This window comes from Zootoca vivipara, chromosome 5 (genome assembly GCF_963506605.1).
Source record: "Zootoca vivipara chromosome 5, rZooViv1.1, whole genome shotgun sequence".
NCBI lineage: Eukaryota > Metazoa > Chordata > Lepidosauria > Squamata > Lacertidae > Zootoca > Zootoca vivipara.
In genome coordinates this window covers 96,369,430-96,396,370 of record NC_083280.1, presented here as the reverse complement: position 1 = coordinate 96,396,370, position 26,941 = coordinate 96,369,430, and the positions used below count along the sequence as shown (strand labels likewise).

The 26,941-nt window shown below is 44.9% G+C and overlaps 1 protein-coding gene across 3 annotated transcripts in view; it reads right to left on the bottom strand.

Moving 5' to 3' along the window:
* KIAA0930 (KIAA0930 ortholog) overlaps positions 1–14,086 on the bottom strand; it is a 75,052-nt gene extending 60,966 nt beyond the window's left edge. Inside the window, exon 1 of one of the 3 annotated variants that reach the window (XM_035137602.2) lies at positions 13,508–14,086. In XM_035137602.2, the coding sequence (XP_034993493.1) occupies positions 13,508–13,655 (148 nt within the window). In that variant the 5' untranslated portion in view covers positions 13,656–14,086. The remainder of the gene's footprint in view (positions 1–13,507) is intronic. The other 2 variants (XM_035137600.2, XM_035137603.2) reach the window with 2 other exon arrangements.
* Positions 14,087–26,941: the final 12,855 nt, after the last annotated feature.

The window sequence follows — 26,941 nt, the reverse complement described above, 5'->3', positions numbered from 1 at the left end:
GGAGCCAGGGTCCCAGGTGGAACAGGAAGGGGCCAAGAAGGAGGGGAGACCCATCCCCCCAACTCCAGAATTACGCAGGAAGAGGAGGGGAAAGAGGATGGGGCTTCCAAAGCTTTTGTGTTGGGGAAAGACGCGCCAAAAGTCATTCGGAGGTTCTGAAAGCGACTGACAACATCACTCTGTGTAAATAGCAATGAATTCCTCACTGTAAATACGCAGCACCAATAAAAGAATAAAATGCAGAGCTGCGTAGCGTCGTTACTCTGAAGTAGCCTGATCCAGCCACTGTGACAGGAACCATCTCTGATGGTGGCTCAGAAGCATACTGGCAACCAGGGTTTAGGAAGATGAAAGCATCTAAAAACTAGCTGGTAGACAAAGCATTGGAGCATAGAGCGTTATGGATATGTACAGAGCTGAGGTAATCACCTTGACAAAATGGCAGCCACTCTAGATCACCTTTCTCTGTCAAATCACATGCCCTGACAGGATACAGTGGTGCCTCGCTTAACAAATGCCCTGCTTAACGAAATTTCCGCTTAACGAAAGGACTTTTCGAGCGGAGGTTGCCTCGCTAGACGAATGCGTTTTACGGAAAATTTGTCTAGCGAATCGCGGTTTCCCATAGGAATGCATTGAAATTCAATTAATGCGTTCCTATGGGCAAAAAAAAGTAAAAAAAAATCAGTGCATTCCTATGGGATTCGCTAGACGAATTTTTCGCTATAAGAAACGACCCGTGGAACGAATTAATTTCGTCTAGCGAGGCACCACAGTACGTGCCTTGGGAATACTTGTTACTTTAAAGAGGTGAGGATGGTGGCACTAGAAATTCATTGCTCAATGGCCAGCGGAACCCTGTTGCGAAAGGTAAGTGGCAACAGAAAATAACCAGAGTGACCCAGATATCCTCTTTCCTGCAGATTGGGCATACCAGTCAAGTTTTTAAGATGCGTTTTGGCTGTATATATAATAGGTGGCGCTGTGGGTTAACCACAGAGCCTAGGGCTTGCGGATCAGAAGGTCGGTGGTTCAAATCCTCACGACGGGGTGAGCTCCCGTTGTTCGGTCCCTGCTCCTGCCAACCTAGCAGTTTGAAAGCATGTCAAAGTGCGAGTAGATAAATAGGTACCGCTCCGGCAGGAAGGTAAATGGCGTTTCTGTGCGCTGCTCTGGTTCGCCAGAAGCGGCTTAGTCATGCTGGCCACATGATCCGGAAGCTGTACGCCAGCTCCCTCAGCCAGTAAAGCGAGATGAGCACTGCAACCCCAGAGTCGTCCGCGACTGGACTTAACTGTCAGGGGTCCCTTTACCTTGATAATAGGTGCAAATGCATAAATATTTAGGAAATATAACATTGGTGTGTTAAATACCTTCAATATCTTAGGACATTTAAGACATTGCTTACACTGTTTGAAATTTTCAACAGCATAAAAGTATTTCAGAAAAAAAAATCAGGCAAAGGTTTGAATTGGATTCAATATTTTGTGACATTTAAGCTACCTGAAGTGTGTTTTACTGATTCAGCCCCCAAGTAAGCATTACAGTTCAAAAACTTTTCACTATTGGGAAAACATTTCAAGATATTTACACAGCACATAAGATTAACATGGTTCACTTCACCAACTTTATTAAAAAGTTTTGCTTACTTATCATGTCAGACATGACAAACCATATATGTATGTAAGTGGTTATTTATTGAAATACTCAGTGCTTTTCTTGGGGGGGGGGGGAGGTGCCAGTCTTGCATATCCTTGAGTATCCCCAGAAAAAAATGCCCTGGGAATATTTAGAAACTGCACTTTTATATGATAAATCAAGGTGGTCAATTTAGGTCAATTATTTTTTTCTGGAAAACTCACACCATCATTCACCAGCTCTGGGAATCTGTGCTTCACATAACCTTAAGACACCACCAAAGTTTAAGACAGAGAAGCCTGGAACACGACAGCTTGCAATGCTAAGAAAGCGTCTGCATATTGGGCTGATTCAGACATGAGATTTAAATGGCTCAGATTGTTTCAAGTGGAAAGGGTCTTTATCCAGATCCCTTAGAAAAGTGAGGCCTCCACATCCACGCTTTCTCTCTTTCTCACTCTTGCAGGGGCCAGATCCTGGGCAAGGGGTTCACTACTGACCAGAAGGGGTGGCAACCATGGCACATATTAAAAAATCAAAATGTGCCTAAGACCTGCCTACTTGGGGTATCCACATACTTGGGTTTGTTAATGAAGGTGGCTCATTTTTACAAACCGTAGTTAAGATTAACCACAGTTCAGAGTTCAGATCCCACACTAAACCACAGCACATTGTAACAGAAGCAGGTGCTTTCAATCCCATCTTCACGGCTTTGCTGGAGGGGAACTGGTGAATGGGGAGCCGAAGCGCTCAGGGGCTGCTAGCGTAGTTCTTAACAATACTAAGCCATGGTTTCATATTCCCTCCGAATACTGCTACTGTGTTGAAACATATTCTTACAAAGCATCTAGAAGAACATGTTTATGACCGATCTTGCACATTTCAGTTGCTGGCTCTGTTATTGATCTTCAGAGCTGTTGAGCGCCCAAAGCTGTCATGCCCTTCAACTGGATTTGCAAATGCTCTCCAGTCCCCTTAAATCAATTCCTCTAAAGCAGACCTGCCTGTAGGGGTTTGGCAGCAGCCCAATGGAGGCTTACTAATTCTGAAACAAGGTATATCCCTGGAAGCCCTCACTCAGCACTTTTCCATCACTAATAATAGAAGTGAGATCTAAATACTGTACTGTAATGATCATTTAAATTCTGGAGTTCCTCCAAATGCAGCCCAGGGAGTTCTACCACAGAACTGACTGCATTTTTTTTTAAAAAAAAAGTACTGAACTGCAGCCAAAGTTATATGTGGGCTTTTCTTTGGACCTCTGGCATCTTGCATTAATAGAAGAGAAAACACATTCTACTGCCAGGAAGAAATCTGAGTCCCCACACAAAAAAATGGCACTGTCATGGATGCCTCCATTAACTGCAGCACAACAAAACAGAAGCAGAGCACATGCTTAGAACCCCTGGCATCCTTAGTTGAAGGATATTATGGAAGAGTGGGGGGGGGGTGAGACTTTGGACTACCACAGGCAATGGGACAGATCAAAGGTCTGACTGTGGAAGGCAGTTTCATTTAAAAAAAAGCCTGTTCACTCTTTAAACAATTCTAAACTCTGAAAACAGCATATGAAGAGCTTTTGGGTTACATCTCACTGAGATGTGTTCTGAATAAAGGTAAAGGGACCCCTGACCATCAGGTCCAGTCGTGACCGACTCTGGGGTTGCGCGCTCATCTCGCATTATTGGCCGAGGGAGCCGGCGTACAGCTTCCAGGTCATGTGGCCAGCATGACAAAGCCGCTTCTGGCAAACCAGAGCAGCACATGGAAACGCCGTTTACCTTCCCGCTGTAGCGGTTCCTATTTATCTACTTGCATTTTGACGTGCTTTAGAACTGCTAGGTGGGCAGGAGCTGGGACCAAGCAACGGAAGCTCACCCCGTCACAGGGATTCGAACCGCTGACCTTCTGATCAGCAAGCCCTAGGTTCAGTGGTTTAACCCACAGCGCCACCTGGGTCCCTGAATAGTTCACCCCAAATTTTAGCTCTTGTTTTCCTTAAGGGGAATTAACACAAGCAGAATAAGCAAACCACAAGTTCTCCTTACTAATAAAATGGGAGATAAATACTACCGGTAAGAACAGATTGCTCACCCCTCTGTGACTTCCTGTGTACAACTGACAGTAATTAAACACACACACACCAACCTGAAAAATATGGCAGCCGAATATTCATCAATAAGGAATTTAAAGAGGTATGTTGTTTATTGTTTGGCAGGGTTGCTTTAAATCAAAGACAGTAATGCAGAGCCTGACACTAGAACCGATGCTAAGATACAGCCAGTTGGAGCTCTGAGCAACAGCACCTCAATGTGCAGCCAAGACCTCTGGTGACATCATCCAGTCTGCTGAGCAAGGGGAGTGAGTTCAAATCATGTCCTCCTGTCAGAAGCAGAAGCCCTTATTAACTTCCTGCTCACATTCCTTCCTCTTTTTCATCAAGCTGCAAGACTAAGAAACAAAGCAGACAAAGACGATCCTCGTTCCAGGCTGCCGGCCACCAATTAACCTAGATCGCCCCTCCCCAGTTTCAGAAATCCAAACACTGTTTCAGTAAATGCAACAGTAGTGTTGTTTTTCAAGAGTTATCAAAAATAGGTCCAACAATTGAATGGAGAATTTTAGTGACCTGCTTTTTCATCAATTAAAGCCTATTACATTTACATAAATGTGCATATTACTAAAGTCTGACTGTGGGTGTTGAAGAAAGTGCATGGTAGCTTTTGCTTACAAAACTGTAGCTACACATTGATAGAAAAAGCTGCCACCTTTAACATTTTATTTTTTTAATTCCTCATTACAGTAACAAAAGAGATATAAATATCACCATCCATTTGTCCCACATGTTTTCTGGATTCAGCCATTACAAGTTTGACATAGGAACAGACTGCATTGAAGAGTTCCCGCATCAATTCCATATACCAAAAGTATACCAGGCTCACACTTACGTAACTCAAACGACACCATTCATACATGAGAGACGCATCAGTAGACAAAGTGGTGAGCAGGAGGTGTGCAGAATACCACAAACCGCAGGAAAAACCTGCCCGGGGGGGGGGGATAGAACTGCCCCATAGTAACTCAAAAGTACAGAATGTTCAGTGGCTCAGATGGGGGGGGGGCAGAGACACATTCTGAAGAAAGCACCAATGTCAGGACAGGTCACTTCCTGATTCACAGTGTAAAGCAATTTTTATATGTCCGCTGGAACAGAAAATGATTTTAAAAATCCTGTATTTTAATATAGGCACAATTGGGCAACAGCAAATCCACCCTCCAAAAGGCAGCAGCAAAGACAAGAGCTCCTACTCTAATTCAGTTCTTCTTTAGCAGGAGAAGTTTAAAAATGTACTGGTAAGTGCCAATGCAAATTGTCACAGCAAATACAGTCTATTATCCCCCAAACTGCAGGTTAGGAAAGGGTGTCTTATGAAAGCCCTGCTGTGGAGCTCATACACTGGTCAGGCTCCAAAAAACAAGCTCCCACTGTTGTCCAGAGATACTGGACCCCATCACAGGTTGAGAGATGGGCTTCAGCTATCCGTTGCTTTTATCCTCAGATTGCAGGTTGGTCTGAGGAAAATAATGCACAACAACCCTGCAATGTAGTTGATCATTATACCCCTATCGCAAGTGGCAGAGGGGCTATGCTCATAATCCACTGTTAAATGCACACCAGAAGTAAGGTGACTTAGTTTGCCCCCTCTCACCACCCCCTCAGCCAAATCCATTGGCTTGGCTGCAAACTGAAATATTGGACTATTAAAATATTCCAAAGGACAAACACTTGGAATTAGGGATTCCTGCCTTTTAAGCTAACTTTTGTTAGCTTATCTACATCCTCAGCCACAGGCTCAGCAGGGCCAACTAGGCAATTGCCGAGGGTACAGATCTCAGAGGGGAGCAGTACTCTCCATTGAGGGACAGGATGTTATACAGATTAGTTTTGGTTATATCGTATACATTTCTAATAATCTTTTACTTTTATCAGTTTTGAAGTAATTCGTACATTAGAATTGTTGTTTACATATACACTACATGAAATAGATAGTCCATAGAGTACAACAGTGGTTATGCTGAAGATTCCAAAAGTTAAAGGTAAAGGCGCCCCTGACCATCAGGTCCAGTCGTGTCCGACTCTGGGGTTGTGGCGCTCATCTCGCTCTATAGGCCAAGGGAGCCGGCGTTTGTCCGCAGGCAGCTTCCGGGTCATGTGGCCAGCATGACAAAGCTGCTTCTGGCGAACCAGAGCAGCGCACGGATTCGAAGCGCCAACTTTCTGATCGGCAAGCCCTAGACTCTGTGGTTTAACCCACAGTGCCACCCGTGTCCCTGAGCTACCTTTGGGTCTGTGCAAATAGAGGCTAAAGATTCTCTTTGATTGTTGTTCATACTAGGCACTTCTTTAGAAAACAGTAAGCTTGAGAAAATCTATATAGCCCAATCCATCTCCTTAGAAGCCTATTGTGAAATAACTGCTAAGGAAGGCAATGTGGATAGCTTGGGATTCTGAATGTAATACTGTTCTCTGTCAAAGTGACTTAGGTTATGTATTAATTTTTGCTCTTGCAGTTTTTCCAGTGCAAATATGCATGAACTTGCATGTGACCACATCTGTAAAATGTTTGCAGTCACAAGGTAAAATAAGGACTGCAACATTCACTTCAGGAATGTTGCCTGCTATTTATATTTTTGTTCCATGTACCATATATCTATTTTTCTATATGTTCAGACTTATGTTTTTAATGTAGTACTGTACTGTAAATAAATCTAGCCAAGATTTCATTTCCTCTTTATGTTAACACTTAAAGAGTCATGTTGTAGCTCCATTTCCAGCTACGGTATTTCAGCAATAAACTGCATGCCCCTCCTACTGGAGCTGCGTCTTTTAATTACATCAGGAGATCTGATCCTCAGTCTGTGGCATCAGATATAAGTGGGGTCATTGTAACAGTGAAAAAGTCTGTTAAAATATCAGATGTCCATATAGCATCATCTTACATAAGCGGAGCAATTTGTGTTCTGCTTTTAAAACAGAAAGGGAGAAATCCTGCACGGAGTAATTTGAAAACTGTGACCTGTATAAATTATAGAAATTAAGCATATTTGCATAGGGCTAATTACTTTGCCTAATCTGTGGCCAAACTGCATGTGAGTTCAAAAACAAACATACATACACGGTTACAATGGTACCTCTACTTACGAATAACTCTACTTACAAATTTTTCTACTTACGAATGGAGCTCCGTCCGCCATCTTGGATGCGGTTTAGATAGGATTTTTTCTACTTATGAATTTTTAGATAGGGTTGCTTCCACTTACGAATTTTTTCTCCCAATGCATTCCTATGGGATTCGACTTACAATTTTTTTCGACTTACAAATGTGTGTTCGGAACGCATTAAATTCGTAAGTAGAGGTACCACTGTACATTTATTTTTTAGGAAAAGCAGCTAGCGGGCACTGAAAGTGCCATTCATGACAAACGGTAAAATAGCAGCAGCGGCCCAATCTGGATTGGGAATATGGTGCTGATTCAGTGACTCACCAGGCTCTGTTTTATTCAGAATAAAAGTAGTTTGACCCTATTCTCTTTTTTGCTGGTTATGAAAAGGGCAAAGAACTATGCACCTAAAAATGGGACTAGCTGTGCATTTTTGTAATTTCCATGGAAAATTATTGGCTGCCCCTTGACAATGTGGGATGGAGTGAGGTACAATAATGGCTTCCCTCTTCTATCCAAACACCAAAGAGCGGGGGCTCCTGAGGCAGTCGGCAGGTACCTTGATCTGCTACCCCTAATAGAAAAACCACGCTGAGTGCCTGCCTTTTCCTCTTCTTTTAATCTGTTTTGCCTGCTGCAAGAGTGGTTGATGTTTTTGGCAAATGTGCCAGATTTAACTAACAGTGTGAGTCAGTGCCAGTCCAGTACCTATTGCAGTATAGATGCCAAGCCCTGTGCTTTGCTACATATATCAGAAAAGTCTTGCTGGGTCAGACCAGGGATCAACTGGGTGACCCCCACTCACGCTGACCAGCTATGGCTCTTTGTCCCCAGTATGTTGTTGGGTTGCCCTCCCCCCATGCCTGAGCGTGGATCGTGCCAACTTTGGCTGACATACTCTGGCAACATCTGGATGGCCTCAGGTTCCCGGTCTCTAGTTTAGAGGGATATTTATTGCTGCCTCTGAACATGCAGCTATTGTTTCACTATTATTATTAAATGGTGCACATGACAACACATTTATGCTATATAAGTCGCACCATTGTTGTGTTACATGGGTCCCAGGAAACATATGAAAACCACATTTCAATTAATATATCTAAGAATCTCAAAGAAGAGAATGAAGTTAAATTATGTAGCTTTTTTCTTTTCATTTGTTGATGGGGGGGCATGTATTTTTGTAACTAATGTAACTCACTAAACCATCATACATTTAGTGTCCTAAGCTCCTCTGATTTTGTTCCTAACATAAGGTTTATTGTCATTTCTCCAAATGAGAAACCAAAACTATCAATACAATAAAGGGAAATTAACCTAGACTGTTTTCTTGAGAGATTTTAAAACTGTACTTCGAGGGGGAAATTAGAGAAATTCTGATTCATGCTTTGCATATCATGCTTCTGGTTGTTTTATTCATGTGTAGAATGCTATTTTGAGAAACTTTTGCCAGATACTGAACTTTGGAAATTTATCTTTAGAATGATATAGAACATGGTAACTATATGTGGAAATGAAAAATGGGACAGTAGATTGACATGTTCATGGAATTCCACTGTTATTTTATAACAAATTACAAAATACAAATGTGTTTTGGATAAAGTTGGATTAAAATCCCAGCAATGGAAAATAGACACTCTCTCTCTCTCTCTCTCTCTCTCTCTCTCTCTCTCTCTCTCTCACACACACACACACACACACACACACACACAAACACACACCCCTCAAGTTCTAGGGTGGGGAGGGCATTCTTGTGCTGGCCTTTGAACCCAGCAGGCATAGCCATCAAGAAGGATGAGGAGGTGTCTCTGCTAACCTGGCGACTGACTTGGATGAATCCTGACTCGGGATGGCAAGGGTGGAAAAGAAGCAGCAGCAGCAGCAAAGCAGCAAGCAGGCTACTTTGCATGAAACCTGGAAATATTGCTTCTGAAGGCCCTTAGAGGGTTCTCTAGCATGCATCAGAACAGAGTGACCTCTTAAGAAAGCACCCTTCTACCTCTCCAAATGGCAACACAGGGTGGGGTTTTACAAGAGACAGCGAAGAATAGGGACCGTCTTTGGAAAAGAGAGCAAGAATACGTTGTTTTCCCTTGGTGAGTGGCTGTCGAGCCCAAGTCAGCTTTAAGGCTAAAAAAGCTCAAGGAGGGAGAGCAAGAGAGGCCCAGAAGTCCTCCATCAGCACAGGGGCGTAGAAAGGGGGGCGATGGGGGCAGGGTGCCCCGGGTTCCACTCTGGGGAGGGTGACACTCAGCACCCCCCCCCGGCAAGCGAGCAGCCAGCCACCGCCCGGTAAAATGCCTTGCTCGGCGGCTGGGTGCTCGCTCATTTGCTTGGCCAGCGCGTGCTTTGCTTCTTCCTGCTCGGGTGGAGGCAAGGGCCGGGCAGGGCCTCCACGGCTTCACCCAGCAGGAAGCTTTGATGTATCTGCCGAGGGAGGGGAGCACCGTGTGTGCATGTGGGAGCCGGTCGCGAGTTGCTAGAGGGGTGGAAAGTGTTCCGGAGTGAGGATGGGCTCGTCCATTGCTTAGCCGCTATATAAGTTCACAGCACAGAACTTCAGCATCAATATTTTTGCAGTAGTGATTTTTCCAAATTCTCACAGGCATTAAGTACATCTTCAGAAGATTTTTTGTTGATACTGTATATATCATACAGGGATATATAGGGAATTATAATGGCGCTGTGGGTTAAACCACAGAGTCTAGGGCTTGCTGATCAGAAGGTCAGCGGTTCAAATCCCTGCAACGGGGTGAGCTCCCGTTGCTCGGTCCCAGCTCCTGCCCACCTAGCAGTTCGAAAGCACATCAAAGTGCAAGTAGATAAATAGGGACCGCTCCGGCGAGAAGGTAAACGGCATTTCCGTGCGCTGCTCTGGTTCGCCAGAAGCAGCTTTGTCATGCTGGCCACATGACCCAGAAGCTGTCTGCAGACAAACGCTGGCTCTCTTGGCCTATAGAGTGAGATGAGCGCCGCAACCCCAGAGTTGGACATGACTGGACCTGATGGTCAGGGGCACCTTTACCTTTAACTTTTGGAATCTTCAGCATAACCACTGATGTACTTAGACCCTGACAGACACTATGAAGTCACTCAGAGCAGGGAGGGTCTGATTCAGATGGAGATGGAGATGGGAAGAAAAGCTAAACAAAAGAGCATCAAACCATCTAATAAGCTTGTGATTTCACACACACCCAACAACAACATATGACTCAGTCCGACAATAACCAGAGAACTGCTGCATTATCAAACACTGGGACAGGATTCGGGTGCTGTGTAAGAACTGCTGGTCAGTCCAAGACATCTTGGCAAAACGGTGGCACATCACAAAAGAGAAACAGAGGGCAGAAAGCAACTTTAATTTTATATATATATATATATATATATATATATATACATACCCCACCCATCTGTCTAGGTTTCCCCAGCCACTCTGGGCGGCTCCCAACAGAATATTAAAAATAGAATCAAACACTAAAAACTTTTTTAAACAGGGCTGCCTTCAGATGTCTTCTAAAAGTCGGATAGTTGTTTATTTCCTTGACATCTGATGGGAGGGTGTTCCACAGGGCAGGAGCCACTACCGAGAAGGCCCTCTGCCTTGTTCCCTGCAACCTTACTTCTCGCTGGGAGGGAACCGCCAGAAGGCCCTTGGCGCTGGACCTCAGTGTCCGGGCGATGGGGGTGGAAATGCTCCTTCAGGTATGCTTGGCCGAGGTCATTTAGGGCTTTAAAGGTCAGCACCAACACTTTGAATTGTGCTTGGAAACATACTGGCAGCCAATGTAGGTCTTTCAGGACCGGTGTTGTGTGGTCTCGGCGGCCACTCCCAGTCACTTAAACTCTGCTAGGGGCTGACCACTCTGAATGCCTGATTTGTTGCAAGAAAGCAGCTACAGTGGCATTACATCCAAAAGGCAATGTTACAGAAAAGTCACTTCCCAGTAGGTACTTGATTCAAATAAAAGTTCGTTGCAGAGACATCCACCCCAAATTGCTTCCCCACACTTTCAACCTTCAGGGAACACCTTCCACACCAACTATTCTACTGAGGCACCCACATGCCTGTGCCCCAGAGCCTTTGAATGCCATGGAGGATTTTAGAAAGTGCCCTAGGATGTCCACTTCTTTCACGTGGGGCTGTTGGACCATTTCTTGACCTTCTGTGAACCCTGAGAGCCCCATAGAACCCAAGCAACTTGTGACTGCACATAGGCAAACAGGCTACCTGCAGCGGTCAACAGGCTCAGGGAATGTTGTCTACCATTACTGATGTTTTCACTGGGAAAGGCAAACCCTGCTGAGCCCCCAAATATAATTTAGGATTCCGGGGGTGGGGGTGGGGAGGCAGGACAAAATAACTCAGCTGTTCTACAGGAATGTATTCCTAGGAGTGTAAGCAAGGCAAACCTGTCTGAAGTTTTGACCAACGTCTTCAAAGGATATTAGAAGCGACAGAAAACAGATTACTTTTAAAGCTCTTAACCTATTTACGCAGAGATTAGGCCAGATCCTATCCAGACATAGACCTCAAAACACACAACAGGTGTTGGATCAACACAGGAAGCAGTCAAGGTCCAATTTCTTTTGGGGGGGGCAGGATGTGGGGAGAGAAAAAGATATTCTTGTTTACATGGAATTCTAGATACAGAAGTACACAGCCAGCTTTATTCTCTCAGCATAAACTAAGCTTCAGTTTTGTTTTCCAGTTTGTTTTCTCCGAGAGAAATAAAATGAATGCTGCTTTATCAAATTCCCCCACAGATGGCTATGGATTGTTTCCATGTGATGTGAGATCTCAGCTGTTAAGCAGAGTCCGCACATACAAAATGCTCCAGTGGCTCCTGTTCTGACAATAGGATCCATGCACCATAAATTATGGCCATGAGTCAGAGATAAGAAGGAGAGACAATGAAAAAAAGGCTGCATGCTGGCTATTTGAGCAAGTGGGTAAGTAAAAGAGGTGGGGAAAGACGAAGAATCAAGCCATGTGGATTTCAATTAAACTATGCAGTCCTTTCCAGTGAGCCTCCAGAAATACACAGTCTCCATCCCTTTCCTGCTATCTAGCTGTCTGCTCCCACCATCTATCTCAGACTAGTAAATAGCCCAAGAAAAATGTTTAATAACTCAGACAGGCATATCTCTATTAGCCTTTCATGATGCAAACACAGACTGAAGGGAAAACAGAACCCAGACTCTCTTACCGCTTGCAAAGGCCTCTCTGCGGGGAGGCAATTCTCTTTTGCCACAAGCAATTGGACTAGTAGCCATTTACAGCAGTCTCCTGATCAATTTAACAACAGGAAGATAAGACAAACTTTGTCAAACCTAGACAAGCAACCAAGACAGTCATGTACTGCTCCATTGCAGTTTTTGGCATTATCAAGGGAGCAACAGGCATCAACTATACATTGAAGCAATATACAGAAACCCCAAACATGTGGATTTTGGGGCCTAGTAACCATATTTTGATAGGCAGAGTGTTTCAAAGAACTGCTTAGCATGCTGTTTCTCATACCTCACGATTGCCTACATAAGAGCATGTAATGTGGGTTAGCTAACAGAATAATACATAGTTACAGGTAGGTAGCCGTGTTGGTCTGCCATAGTCGAAACAAAATAAAAAAAATTCATTCCAGTAGCACCTTAGAGACCAACTAAGTTTGCCATTGGTACGAGCTTTTGTGTGTATCTGAAGAAGTGCGTGCACATGAAAGCTCATACCAATAATAAACCTACCGTAGTTTGAGAATAATACATGCTTGCCACTGTTATATTCACAAATTACCAGCAGACACGGTTTATGAATTCCCATGCTGCTTTCAGCACCTGCTTATCAACTGAGCAGGAATCCCTGAAGTGAACAAGAGGGGAAGGGCAGTTTGTCATGAAACTATCTCCTAAAATTACATTTTTCCTGTTTAGGTAAATAAACATATTTTTTGGGGGGGGGGAGTACAAGGACTCTTGTATTCTCTTGTGGGGTTTATATGTTTCTGGGCCCACTGGCATATTTTAACCCTTGAAACATACAAAGGAGGGACAGGAACCAATGTGTCCTTGAGCAAGTGCAGAGTACATTTCCTGCCCTACTAAATATCAACAAAGAGCTCGATCTTATCAGGGATTTGGTGGAAGGACTTGCAGATCACAGGAGCCTGTTTCCAAACAGATCTGGGTACTGGCATGTCTTTTTCCTAGAAATTAAGTAGGCTCCTTTGTATCTGGTTCACACTCTAAAAGCTATAGATCTATAAAGTAGCCAAAAGCTGGGCTACCGTTTTATTACAACAAAGAGAGAGCGATGTCTTAGTTCTGTGCCTTTGACAGCAGCCTCCCCCGCTCAGAGAAACGCAACATATGAACTCCCCCCCTCCCTTTATCTCCATGGCATGAAGAAGGGTCAGCTGGCAGGTTTCTGTAGCTACTACCAGGTTGCCTTTGGCCCTGTTGCTATGTCTCTTCCAACCTTAAAAGGTGGCAAACGCCAGCCAAAGCTAAGCGCTGCGTTTATTCTGTTTCAGCAGCAGCAGCAACACGCACCGCTACGGAAGCGCATCGGGGCAGAGACCTGCCCTGTGCCGAGGAAGCTGCCGCGGTGGTGTCCGTCCTCTCTTCCTCCCAGGGAAGCCCCCCAGCCACTCACCGAGCCCGCTGATCTCCTGGCGGATGTTGACGCGGTTCCTCTCCTCCACTATTGCCCGAAGCATCTGCTGGAGAGATCGGTCCAAGTCGCCTCCATTCTCCTCGTCTTCTCTCGGCCCAGCCTGGCCGAAAGGCTTGAAGGATGCCATGCCGACGCCCCCCAAGATGAGTTCATCGCAGTCTGCCGGGGAAGGGAGAGCCTGCGGCAGGACTTCCTTCCCCCTCCTCTTCCTTCCTTCCTTCCTTTCTTCTCCCCTCTTTCAATGTTGGGGAGGAATCTTTTTAAAAATATAATATATATATATATTTCCTCCCTTCCGCGGGAGAATAATAGAGGGCGATGTGAAAGGCGCTGGTTTTTAATAAGGGCTGGTTTGGTCAGGGGCGACGGCTGAGATGGGGACCCAGTGGGAATAAAAGAGAGAGAGGGCTTGGCTTTTCTTCTTCCATGGCCAAAGCACAGAAATGTTCCAAGAATAAAGTCCTGCGCCTCAGCAGCGTTTCCCAAGGCAAAGTCCAGCGCCGTCCAGGGCTGGGAGGCACTTCCGCCTCCCCGGATCAGCTGAGAAGCTGCTCGCCGCCAGGCGCCCCGGCAGAGCACTTCCTGCAACACGCGGCGAGGGAGGGAGGAGGAGACAGGGCCGGCAGCCAATGGGCGCGGGAGGGAGGGAGGAGGAGACAGAGCCGGCAGCCAATGGGCGCGCCGAGCTGGTGCGAGCGAGGCGGGGGGAGCTGAGCGGCTGAAGTCATCGCGACACACAAAAAGAGAGGGAGATAGACAGTGGGCGCACCCAGAGAGAGGCAGGGAGAACGGGAGGGGGGTATTATTATTACTGTATTTATACTCCGCCCAGCCACTCTGGGCGGCTCCCAATCAAGTGTTAAAAACAATACAGCATTCAATATTAAAAACTTCCCTAAACAGGGCTGCCTTCAGGTGTCTTTTAAAAATAGGATAGCTGCTTATTTCCTTGACAGGGGGGGCGTTCCACAGGGCGGGCGCCACTACCGAGAAGGCCCTCTGCCTGGTTCCCTGTAACCTCGCTTCTCGCAATGAGGGAACCGCCAGAAGGCCCTGGGTACTGGACCTCTGTGTCCTCCGGGCTGAACGATGGGGGCGGAGACGCTCCTTCAGGTATACAGGACCGAAACTGTTTAGGGCAGTGATGGCGAACCAATGACACGTGTGTCAGACGTGACATGCAGAGCCCTCACTGCTGGCACACGCCCCATCCGCCCATTTGCGCTATTGTTGTTGTTGGTCCCCCCCCCCATTTGTTCTCCCGCTTCTCCTACAGCTTGTCTCTGCTACAGCTTGTCCGGTTTTAACAATACATCCTCCGGTGTCCCAATACATCCCCCTGTGGAAACGGAAGAAGGAAGGATGTACAATGTCAGATGAAGGGCTCAGAAGGGCACTATCTAGATCACACACCTTATGCCAGCATTTATACCACCTTAACTCTTAAACATTTCTGAACAGGAAGCTGGCGTTTGTAGCCATAAGGTACATTCTGTTGTAGATTCATAGCATCCCTTTCCTTAATGTAAAGGTAAAGGTACCCCTGACTGATAGGTCCAGTCGCGGAAGACTCTGGGGTTGCTGCTCTCATCTCGCGTTATTGGCCAAGGGAGCCAGCGTACAGCTTCCGGGTCATGTGGCCAGCATGACTAAGCCGCTTCTGGCGAACCAGAGCAGCACTCGAAAACGCAGTTTACCTTCCCGCCGGAGTGGTCCCTATTTACCTACTTGCACTTTGATGTGCTTTCGAACTGCTAGGTGGGCAGGAGCTGGGACCAAACAACAGGAGCTCACCCTGTCGCAGGGATTCGAACCCCCAACCTTCTGATCGGCAAGCCCTAGGCTCTGTGGTTTAGACCATAGTGCCACCCTTTCCTTACAGAACTTCAATTCCCAGAGTTCCCGGGGAAAGGGGCTGCCTGTTAAACCAGTTCTGATGATTGCAGGATGATGTGCCTCAGGTGTGGAGAGAAGACTGTTCAGGCCAGAGGGCCACTGTCCTCCATCCTCATTCTGGTTTCTTGTATGGGAAGGAGACTCTTCTATTATTTTAGAATAATGAGCCAGTGAATCAGATTAAATCAGAAACATGGCATGTATGGGCAGAAGAGTATACTATATTTAAAATGAAAACATATAATTTGTAAGCAGAATTTGTCATTCTAACAAGAAAAAGTAAGGATTGGAAAGCCGGGTGTGTAATTAAAGAAAATATTTACAAAAATTAGGAAGGATCCAAATCTCTGTGAACTATCAGTTTTGAATACATGTAATTTCAAATGTCATATCCTAAGATGGCCTGTTTTTTGGCATAGGCGTTCTATGATGTTTGGAGTTCCTTAACAATTGTAAACTTTGCTGGAAACTTTCCAAGAGTCAAGGCATGTGACTTTTTTCATCCATGTTATAATTTTCCTAACCTAGTTTGATACAATTATTTATTTTCTCCCCTGGAAAATCTTTGAAAGTAATTGCAAATAAGAAATATGGATGAAACAATCTGTTTCCCATTAAAGTCAATGGGGAAATTCCCATTGATTGTAATGGAGCTGGCTAACTTACACTCAATGAGCTTGTCTAGCAAATAATGGGAAAGATGTTTCCCAGCCTTTTATTTCATCCCCACCATTGTTTAGAAGCAAATGTTAGACTTACACCTAGTGCATCTGGCTACTTTACTGTGGGAAATGAAAAGAAGAAATTAATTTCCTGTCTGGAACTGCTGGGTTGTGGGTTAGGAAAGGCATTTGCCTGAGACCTTAGACAGCTGGTACTGGTTAGAAAAGACAATAATGAGCTCAGTAGACCAAGGGATCGAGAAGCTTCAGTCTTCTCTGTGGGTCTTTCTACAGTCTTTACTGGGAGGAAAATTCTAGAGAAAGGGGCGTTGAGTGAGCAACAGATAGAAAAAACCCAAGCTTAGGAATCCTGCAGTTCCCACCAGAAAATGTTTCTCCCAAATTCAGGAGACAGAAGGTCCTCCTTCTCCTTCTCCTTTACAAACAAGCAAACTCTGAATTCCGCCAAACCTTCCACAGATCACATATATTTTTCTGGTGCGACTTTAACTGAAAAAGCCAGAAGAGGCAGGCAGCATAGATGAGGAGCAGCATTTAATTAGGGAAGAGAATGCAAACCACAGCAGTGCTCCTGGTAGCCTGGCAACAGCGAATTGGGTTTGGATGTTTCTTTTTGGATTCACCCAAGACTGGGAAAATTAGATTCCATTGATTGATTGGGGGCAACATCAAATGGACTCAAGCGGCTTCAACGCACTGTAAAGTCTAGGGTGGACAAGCCCCTGGTTGTCCCTCATCCTTGACTTGGGGATGGGAGAGATCCTTCCTGGGCCATTTACCTTAACCAAAGAATGTGGCTGAGGCACCTGCCCATTAAAGAACTTCCAGCAGTTATCTTGGCTTCTCAGTCCTTTTCTGTGCAAACCCTTCTGTATAATTTCCAGGAAAGAGTAAACACACAACCATATTTCTCAGTTCTTCACAATTCCTTTGAGTCCCTAGTCACCAAAAAGCATTCTGGGAAGGTGATCTTGTTTTGGGAATGGATGGCTCAGAGCAGCCTGTACCCTACCAAGATGTTCTTTTGCCCTAGGTCTATTTCTGCCCCGATGCAAATCAGGGGTTGCTGTAGAATGCACATTCAGCGTAACCACAGCCAGTTCCGAGAAGGGTACATATAGGATATACCCATCGGCCACATCCACATGTTCATCTAAAGCATCCCTGACAGATGGCCACCCAACCTCTGTTTTAAAAACCTCCAAGGAAGGAGAGTCCACAACCTCCCGAGGGAGACCGTTTCACTGTTGAACAGCTCTTACCTTCATAAAGTTTTTTCTGATGTTTAGCCAGAATCTCATTCCTTATAACTTGAAGCCATGGGTTTGAGTCCTACCCTCCAGAGCAGGAAAAAACTAGCTTGCTCCATCTTCCATGTGACAGCCCTTTAGATATTTGAAGATGGCTACTGTTATGTATTAAGTTAACTGCAGTACTCCTTCTGGCCACCGTGGCTGCAGTTCTTACCCTGCCCACTGTGGCTGCAGTTCTCACTCAGGTCCACAACATGCAAATGAAGGATTGAGAGTGCTGTTCACGGATTGGGTAGCTAGGGGAAGTTTGTTACTGTTGCAAGTTACTGAGTACTATATAAGCCAGTTGGCTAAGCTGCTGTTCAGTCTGGACTCAGAGCTAGAATAAAGAGCTGGTTGTTTTGAGAGCTGTGTCTTCATCCTTCTTGCCCACTATTCTACAGCTACCATATCTCGTCTCTTCTTTTACAGGCTAAACATAGGCTGCCAGCTCCTTCAACCATTCCTCAAAAGGCTTGGTTTCCTGATTTCAGAACAATGGCAGATATGGTATGGATGCCTCCAGCCACCAGTCTTATTTTTCCATAGCTGAAATTCAGCCATATCTGTTTTAAGTGTAATTGTAAAGAAATTAACACTGTGATGGCTTAGAAGCAAGGAAGTGAATTATTCAATAGGGTGGCACAGAATGCTGTTGAATATTAATAAGGGCTGCAAGAGAGTGAACAGAAGGGTGGCTCTCTGAATTGCCAGCCTTTAGGAGTTAAGGTACAGTGAAATCTGTTCATGGAGGCACTCATTCAATTCTGAACTCTTTATAGAATAAGGTTGCCTAGGAATTAGTTGGCTCCTAAAGAAAAGAGATCTTCAAGATGGAAGGGACTGTGTGAAGCTCAGTGGAGTCATTGCTGCAAGTACTGGGACATTTCAGAATGATTACTTAATGGCGACTGAGACGGCTTTGTGAACTCTATAGGAGGGATGGGAAACCTTGGTATTTGCAGGAGTCACTCTATTCTCCAGCAAACCAGAAGCCAAATTAATCTGTCGCCTTACAAAAGAATCCTAGAACATATGAGTCCTGTGCCCATATAAATGTCATGGGAGCATCTACAAGGGACAAAGAGGTTAATTTTTACATCTAAAGGAGAGGCAAACCACTGCGTTGTTTTTTATTCATTCATTCATGGGAGGCTCCCAACAGAAAATTCAAAACACAATAAAACATCAAACATTAAAAAAACTTCCCTAAGTTTTTAATGCTCTGTGGCTCCCATGCTCTATGGCTTCAGGCACTTGTCTTCCAACCCTCCCTAATTCTCCTTAAACCCAGGCTCAGATCTTGCAGCGATACTAGAACTTCTTATTCTGGAGTATCAGCACTAACCGGTTGCTGGGGCATGAGAGACAGAACCACACAATTATACTTCTATGGTATCATGATTAGTTAAATAGGACGCACTAAGGCCATATCTGAAGATGAAACAAAACAAAGGGATGAATTATTTAGTTATTTTGGAAAACCCTTTCATTTAGCATTCTCATAACAAATCCTTGATTTTTTAAACAACCTACACCCCAGAAGAACTGCCAGAGACACCATGGTGCAAACACATGAATTTGGTAAACTCCAAAAGTGAGAGCAAAGCCCAAAGAATATGAATTATAAATCAAGTTTCTATAGTGCCCTTTATCCTGAATTCCAAACAACCCCTTTCAACTTCAAGTGCAATCTTCCAGTGCTTTGGTGAAGCAAGTAAATTCTGCAAAATCTCATCATTTGCTGCCATGCAAGTGAGTGATCACTTGTAACACAATCATACAGGCCCACTATGTACCACAAGGGAAGCCTTGTGGGCATGTGGCTAAGGAGATTTAAACAGCAACATCACACATTGTCAGGGACTGGGAAGAGGAGGGGGAGGAATGGTGGCTACTGCCTCCTCAGCCTGAACCTGCCAGAGAAGAGGGAGACAGTATAGATTTACAACAGTGGTTTGCGGAAGGTCATAGCTCAGAGGCTGCAGAGGGGAGAAGTTGGGAGATATTGGGAGAGGAGCAGCAGGAAAAAGAAGCACCAGGGGAGAGACAGCTGACAGACTCAGTGTCTTTGGAAAGCATTCTAGATGCCCCTCTCCCAGAACCCGGTGGGCATCGAAAGTAGGAGAACAGAAAGCTCAGAGGCGGAAAGCACAGATCAGCCAAGGCAGGGATGGTGTATAATATGGGGGGGGGGCTTTACTCAGAGCAATGCCATTACTGCAAGAGAGGCACTTTTCAAAGCCACATCCTCTTTTTCATGGGTATGTGAAATGAGAGTAATCATAGCAATCCGTAGTTAAAAGCAGAAGTCGGCAAATGTGTCCTCTTTTTTTGCTCTTCAAAATATGGCAACCCTGAAGCTCAAGAGCACAAACTAGAGCAGGACCCAAAACAGTCCAGATTTGTACAAACTTTTCAAGTCCTTGCTCCTGAAATGTATCATATGAATATCAATTTCACCAGATAAATTCAAATCTCTTCCTCGTAATCATTAATTCAGTGGAAGCTTGATTCACAAAGATTAGAGACAGCCATAACAACATCTTTTGGCAATGAATTCCATATGGTAATTTTGCTGTGCAAAGACTTGTATCAGTTACGCATGGATTCATGTGGGTTTCACTAGAGGGCACCACTGACTTGCAATTTTCATTCAACATAGCACTTCTCTTGCTAATGCCAAAATCAGAACAAATAGCACTTCTCTTACGGTACCTAAACCCAGCTGCTCCTGAATATTTCCGAAGCCAGGAGAAATGCTTGTTGACACTGTAAGCAAGAATACAAGCACATTCTTGAGAGAAAAGAACAACTCTAATGTCAAAGGAAGCAGTAATTGGAAACACATCAAATAATATCCTCATCTTTGATATGAAATAATCAATACCCAATTTCTTTACACACACACACCCCAGCCACTCCCACACTTGCTTTAAGCTTGGAATAGGTTTTCTTCCTTCTCCTCCCCCACTACATTCCTTTTGGGACATAAAAACCCAAGAGAAATGGGGATACAGAATAATAGGAGGTACTGTGGATTAGAAGGCTGCACCTCAATATAGGAACAACTCATTGTTTGTGTATAAGAAAGGACATTTCATACCTATGCTATAATAAACAGGGCAAGGGAGCTCCCGCCTCTTCATAAATGCAGGAGACCAAGCAAACAACCTGGCCATTCATCAGAGAGAGGAGGGCAGGGAACATAGCTGCCAAGTTATCCCCTTTTTTAAGGGAAATTCCCTTATGCTGAATAGGCTTCCTCATGAGAAAAGGGAAAACTTGGCAGCTATGGCAGGGAAGGATCCATAAACAGGCTCAGGAAACCAAGATAATTCAGTTTACAGCTATTTTTCATAGAGGAACTGTCTACAGTTAACTGTGGCACATGTATGCCATGGGATTTAATAAAGCTCATTATGGCATCAACAAATCTCATCATCACATTAAGAGGCTGAATATAATTAACAACATATTTGCAGGAATGCAATTAAATACTTGCATAAACTGCTTGTAAAACATAATTAAACCAAAGAACTAATTCCAGCAGTCTTTAGCCTGGCATACAATATATCAATAATTATTACTCTGCTTATTAGGATGAAAAACAGGAAAAAACACTCACATCAAAAATATTAAATTGGACAATAATCAACACACACACACACAAATTCCTTCCAGTAGCACCTTAGGGACCAGCTAAGTTTGTCATTGGTATGAGCTTTCGTGTGCATGCACACTTCTTCAGCACATGAAAGCTCATACCAATGACAAACTTAGCTGGTCCCTAAGGTGCTACTGGAAGGAATTTTTTTTATTTTTTTTCGACTACGGCAGACCAACACGGCTACCTACCTGCAACACACACAAAAAATCAGGTTTAATTTTGAAAATCCAGTTTTTAGAACTGAGTGAGAAAGCTTGCGTGTGAAATGTAAAAGGGGCAATCTCTCACGTGTGATGTGATGTGGTAGACCATGGAAACATCGGTCCTGATTATTATGCAAACTGTCCCTAAATTGTCCATTGTGGAGTTAATTGGTTGGTCCATATCACCTTGCAGTTGTAGAAGGGGGAGAGGGTAGAGGGTGAAGAAAGAGCTACGAGTGGAGGGGGGGGGCTATTTCCACATCTTCTGCTCTGCCTGAAAACCTCAACAAACCTGCTGCTGCACCTGGAACTGTGCGTGGGACACAGACGTGAGCAGTCCCAGGAAGGACCACCCACCTTGGGACTGTGCATAAAAAGTCTAGAGGGAGAGACACCTCATTGTGAGACTCTTGTGTGTGAGCTAAGAGTTTGTTTGGCCCCCCAGGTGAGAACCCGGAGGGTGTGTCAGAAGGAAGTTTTATATATACCGGTAACTGTATTTTTGTAATATTTTGTTTAAGTTGTCTGCTGCTTCAGTTTTCTGTACACTGCTTAGAGATCTTTTCAATGTATGAAGTGTCATAGAAATTACTGGTAAATAATCTAATGGAGAATAATAATAGTATGGAGAACTGTGTACATTTGCAGGCTGGTATGTGTTGTGTATTTCCCCATTCTCATACCTATCACACAAAATTATAATGTATACCCACAATACTTATACAAGCCACTCTCATAAAAACACACACTCTTTACATGTGCCACCTAACAACTGCGCAACACTGTCATAGTACTGGCCCAGCCTCTTCCATCCCCAGGACTTATGTGCTGAAGATTCTTTCACTTCTGAGGAGCTGAAATGTGCAGAAACATCCCAGAACAACTCGGATGCTGAGCCAGTGGGTGGAAGCTCACCTTTCAACCAGCCAACCATATAATGATCATAGTCACTGGCCTCCTCTGTTCCTCCACACCTTTCTTCTGACAAAGTTGCCTTATTTTGGCAGGGTGTTGTCTAAATCACCAGTTTTGTATAAATCTGTATATTATATGCTTTAATACTTCATTTGTCTTTCTACAACCATAGTTACTAAGTGTCCAAAAATATCCAAAATCTGGATTTAAACTTGCGCAGAGAGAGAGAGAGAGAGAGAGAGAGAGAGAGAGAGAGAGAGAGAGAGAGAGAGAGAGAGAGAGAGCGCATGTATAGCATAAACCAACTAGGCTAAATTTGATTATCATATATTAAAATGGGCCCAAGGAATAGTGCCTATGCACAACCCCCCCTCCCAGTTATTCTAGTGAACTTTGTACATCTTGACTGCCTAACCATAATGCTCCTTATGCCTCAGGCTGTTTTCCAGAACACCTTCCTATTCAAATCCCACCATTTATAAGCCTCCAGTACTTCATTGTCTTGGACGGGCTGGATACAGAGGAGTGTGGTGGGAGACACCGGCTGGGGAAGAAGGCTGAGAGCCAGGGAATTGGTGGGATGATGATGAGTGGTCACAGGGAGAAGAGGCAGCAGACGGGGAGAAGGAGCTTACCTTCCAAGTCCCGGACTGCAGAATCCGGGACCGGCAGCCGTGTGACACTGGAAGTTGCGTCGACGTAACTTCCGGTGTCGCTTTGCCCTTCTATGGGCACCCAAAATGGCCGTCGCCGACACCGGAAGTCGCGTCTACGCACTTCCGGTCATGCGTAGATGCGACTTTTGAAGCCGTCGGTGGCCATTTTTTGTGCCCATAGAAGAGCAAATCAGAAGGGGAAAAAATGGCCGCTGGCAGGAGAAAATAACAGAGAAAAATGGGAGACGAAGTGATACGGGGGACCACCGGGAAAAGGTAAGTAAAAACGGGGGTTTCCCGGGGGAAACGGGGTACTTGGCAGCTATGCCGGGAAAAGGTAAGTAAAAACGGGGGTTTCCCGGGGGAAACGGGGTACTTGGCAGCTATGAGAAGGAGGTGTCAGAAGCTGAAGGGGCAACAAGGTTTAGGGAGCAGTAAGAGACTCAAATGCAGAAGCAGAGTGGGGCCAAGAGGCAGAGATGAGGCAGGCTGCTGAGGATGCTAGAGAGTCTCCGCCTCCTGCTGCAACCTGCTCCCCTCGTAGAACATGCAAAGAAATGAAGAGGGCAGACCAAGGAGAGACAAGACGAAGGAGCCATAGGCTGCTGGGGAAGGAACCAGGGGAGGAGTCTTAGAGAGCAGGGGGAAGCGGGGGCCTTCAGTCACTCCTGGCAACTGCCACATTGGGGCAAGACCTACTGGGAAGAGTTGCTGGGATCAGTGCCTTGGGGCAGGGATTGCTGGTAGTACAGTACATTGTTGGTACTACAATACAGTGGTACCTCCAGTTGTGGATGGGATCCATTCTGGAGGTCAGGTTGGATCCTGAGGTTTCCGCAACCTGAGGACCACTTCTGCACATGCACACGTGATGAAACCCAGTAAAATACTTTCGGGTTTGCCACGCGTGCACCCCTAAGTTTACGTAACCAGAGGGTTACATAAATGGAGGTACGACTGTATATGAAACAGTAAAAGGTAAAGGACCCCTGGATGGTTAAGTCCAGTCAAAGGCCACTGGGGTTGTGGCGCTCATCTCGCTTCAGGCTAAGGGAGCCGGCATTTGTCCACAGACAGCTTTCTGGGTCATGTGGCCAGCAGGACTACTGGTTCATGGAAGACTGGGATGAGTGCCATAGCAGCGCATGGAAATACCATTTACCTTCCTGCTGGAGCGGTACCTATTTATCTACTTGCACTGGTGTGCTTCCAAACTGCTAGGTTGGCAGGAGCAGGGGCCGAGCAACGGGAGCTCACCCCATCACGGGGATTCGAACCGCCGCCCTTCAGATTGGCAAGCCCAAGAGGCTCAGTGTTTTAGACCACAGTGCCACCCATGGGTTAGTAATCTAACAGCAACGGGAAATGAATCTTAAAGCAGTCCATGTACTGCCACCAAATTACAATCTGGAAACCAGGTGTGTTATTTTACCCCGTATCAGCAACAAGTTCCTTCCTCAGCTATTGCCATTCCCCTAAATTGTTGTGGAGAGGACAGGAATGGCTGGGAGAAGCCACACCTGCTATCATCCAGACACATTTGGAGATTTCAAGATACACATCCAGCTTTTTGAGAGGAAAACTCTTTTGCTTAAAATCACAGGCTGATATTCTGAAACTCATTAGGTGAAGATTATCCTGGCATGGACATAAGTAGTGGGGAAGCTTGGTCTCAACAGGGGTTTGTGTGAGTGTGAGAAAGTATCTTTAGAATGCAAAGTAAGAAATAATGCAAGGGTCTTTCTCCCCCCCCCCCTCTTGCTTAACTGGTAGAACTAGACCTATGGAGGACAAGTTTTAAAAAAGGAAAGAAAAATGTTAAGAACTCAGCCTCCTGGAATGTCTGTATAAATACTGTGTGTTCTCTCACATTAAGAGACGCTGTTCCTTTCATGAGAGTGTATGATATATGCGTCCAATAAAGGCAGAGAACCTGCCAAGGAGCAAGTCCTGTGGGACATGAACAATGACAGCTGTATTGTGTCAGACTGCAAAGTAAATGTGATTTGTGCTAGATAATGTCACAAAATCCCCCCACACCCTGCTTATCAAGTTTATCGCTAGAGGATGCAAAGCCTTGCTTTCCAGAGGACAAGACATTTCTGAGAAACTGCTGTGAATTGATGCCAACCAAGAAAACAGGTTGGTATCAAAAACTGAATCTGAACTGCACTGTTCTCAAACTATTAATGGAGAGTGCCAAACAGTTCAGAAAATGATTAGTGGCATTTCAGTTTCATGTATGCCCAGGACTGCTTTTCTGATTAAACACTAACCACAAATTCTAATAATAGGGGTATTTATTTGGCATACAGTTGCCTTTCTTTTTTTAAAAAAACAAAACTGTCCATTTATCTTTTACAGATATTATACAGAACAATAACCTTCAACAAACTCTCCTGCCACACCCACACACCCATGGAAGAACAAATTCATACCAGAATTATAGGAAAAACTATAGTTTGAAAGTCAAACCAAGAGATGTTTTATTTAACATCTCTACTAAAAGATGTTAAATAAAAGTAAAGGTAAAGGGACCCCTGACTATTAGGTCCAGCCATGACCGACTCTGGGGTTGCGGCGCTCATCTCACTTTATTGGCCTAGGGAGCCGGCGTACAGCTTCCGGGTCATGTGGCCAGCATGACTAAGCTGCTTCTGGCAAACCAGAGCAGCACACGGAAACGCTGTTTACCTTCCCGCTGTAGCGCCACCCGCGTCCCATCTGTCCATAATTTGCCATGAGTCACCGGTGGTCAATAGCATATGCAACAAAGTCAAGCCCACATGTCTCTTTGTTCTTCATTTATGTAGTTTCCTATTCAGTTTATCCCTTAGCACCATATCTCAATATGCCTTTCTTTGCTGGGACCCAGGTGGCGCTGTGGGTTAAACCACAGAGTCTAGGGCTTGCTGATCAGAAGGTCGGCGGTTCGAATCCCTGCAACGGGGTGAGCTCCCATTGCTCGGTCCCAGCTCCTGCCCACCTAGCAGTTCGAAAGCACCTCAAAGTACAAGTAGATAAATAGGGACCGCTCCGGCGGGAAGGTAAACGGCGTTTCTGTGCGCTGCTCTGGTTCACCAGAAGCAGCTTTGTCATGCTCGGCACATGACCCGGAAGCTGTCTGCGGACAAACGCCGGCTCCCTCGGCCTATAGAGCGAGATGAGCGCCGCAACCCCAGAGTCGGACACGACTGGACCTGATGGTCAGGGACCCCTTTACCTTTTCCTTTACAAGGTTAACAGAGAAAATTATGCCACAAATTAATAGAAGAAGACAGTAAACACAGCAACACAGTTTGAAGGAAGAAGTGTGTCAGTTTATTGTAGCATATTTTTAATGGGCCAGAACCCACTTCGTATGGTCCTCTCCTCACAAAAGCAGTGTGCACAGCATGAATGGCATTCTAGAGCAGCAACACTCTTGTTTCCTAAGGGGACATTGACATTTGCACACACATCACTTGATTACTCAGCACTGAACGGCTCACAACTCAATATGTGTGTTGACATATAAGTGAGATAACATGAGATATTCAGTGGGGAGGGGGCTCACAGGAAAGGCTGCCCCAAATGTCCCTGGACTTTCAGTGTGAAGGACTAAACATACTAGTTTGAACATGCTTAGCAATCAGGATTCTTGTCATATCAGGTTAGCGACAAGAAGGGATTCCTAAATTAATAATTTTATTCATACAAATTTGTAAGATGTGCCATGTTATACCATCTAAGAATCAGGCCTGTGTTTCCTACATTTAAAAACATAAAGGTTATCTAATCTCTGCAATATTTAATTGTTTTCCTACAACAACCCTGCGTGGCAGGTCCTAGTACTATTATCCAAATTATTGCACAGAGGAGCTGCAATACAGCAACCATCCACTTCTGCTAAGCTGAATAGCAAAGGAGAAATTTGAATCGGGATCTTTCAAATCCATGTCTCTTACCTACTAGGCAACACTAATCTGGAGTAATTATTTTCTTCTAAGAATATTTGCTGTCAGTACTGTATATGGTAAATTATAAAATAAGGAATAACCTTGCCTCGGGGTGCATGCCTTGAACTACAGAGAAGTATTTTGGTCTCTTATTTGATCT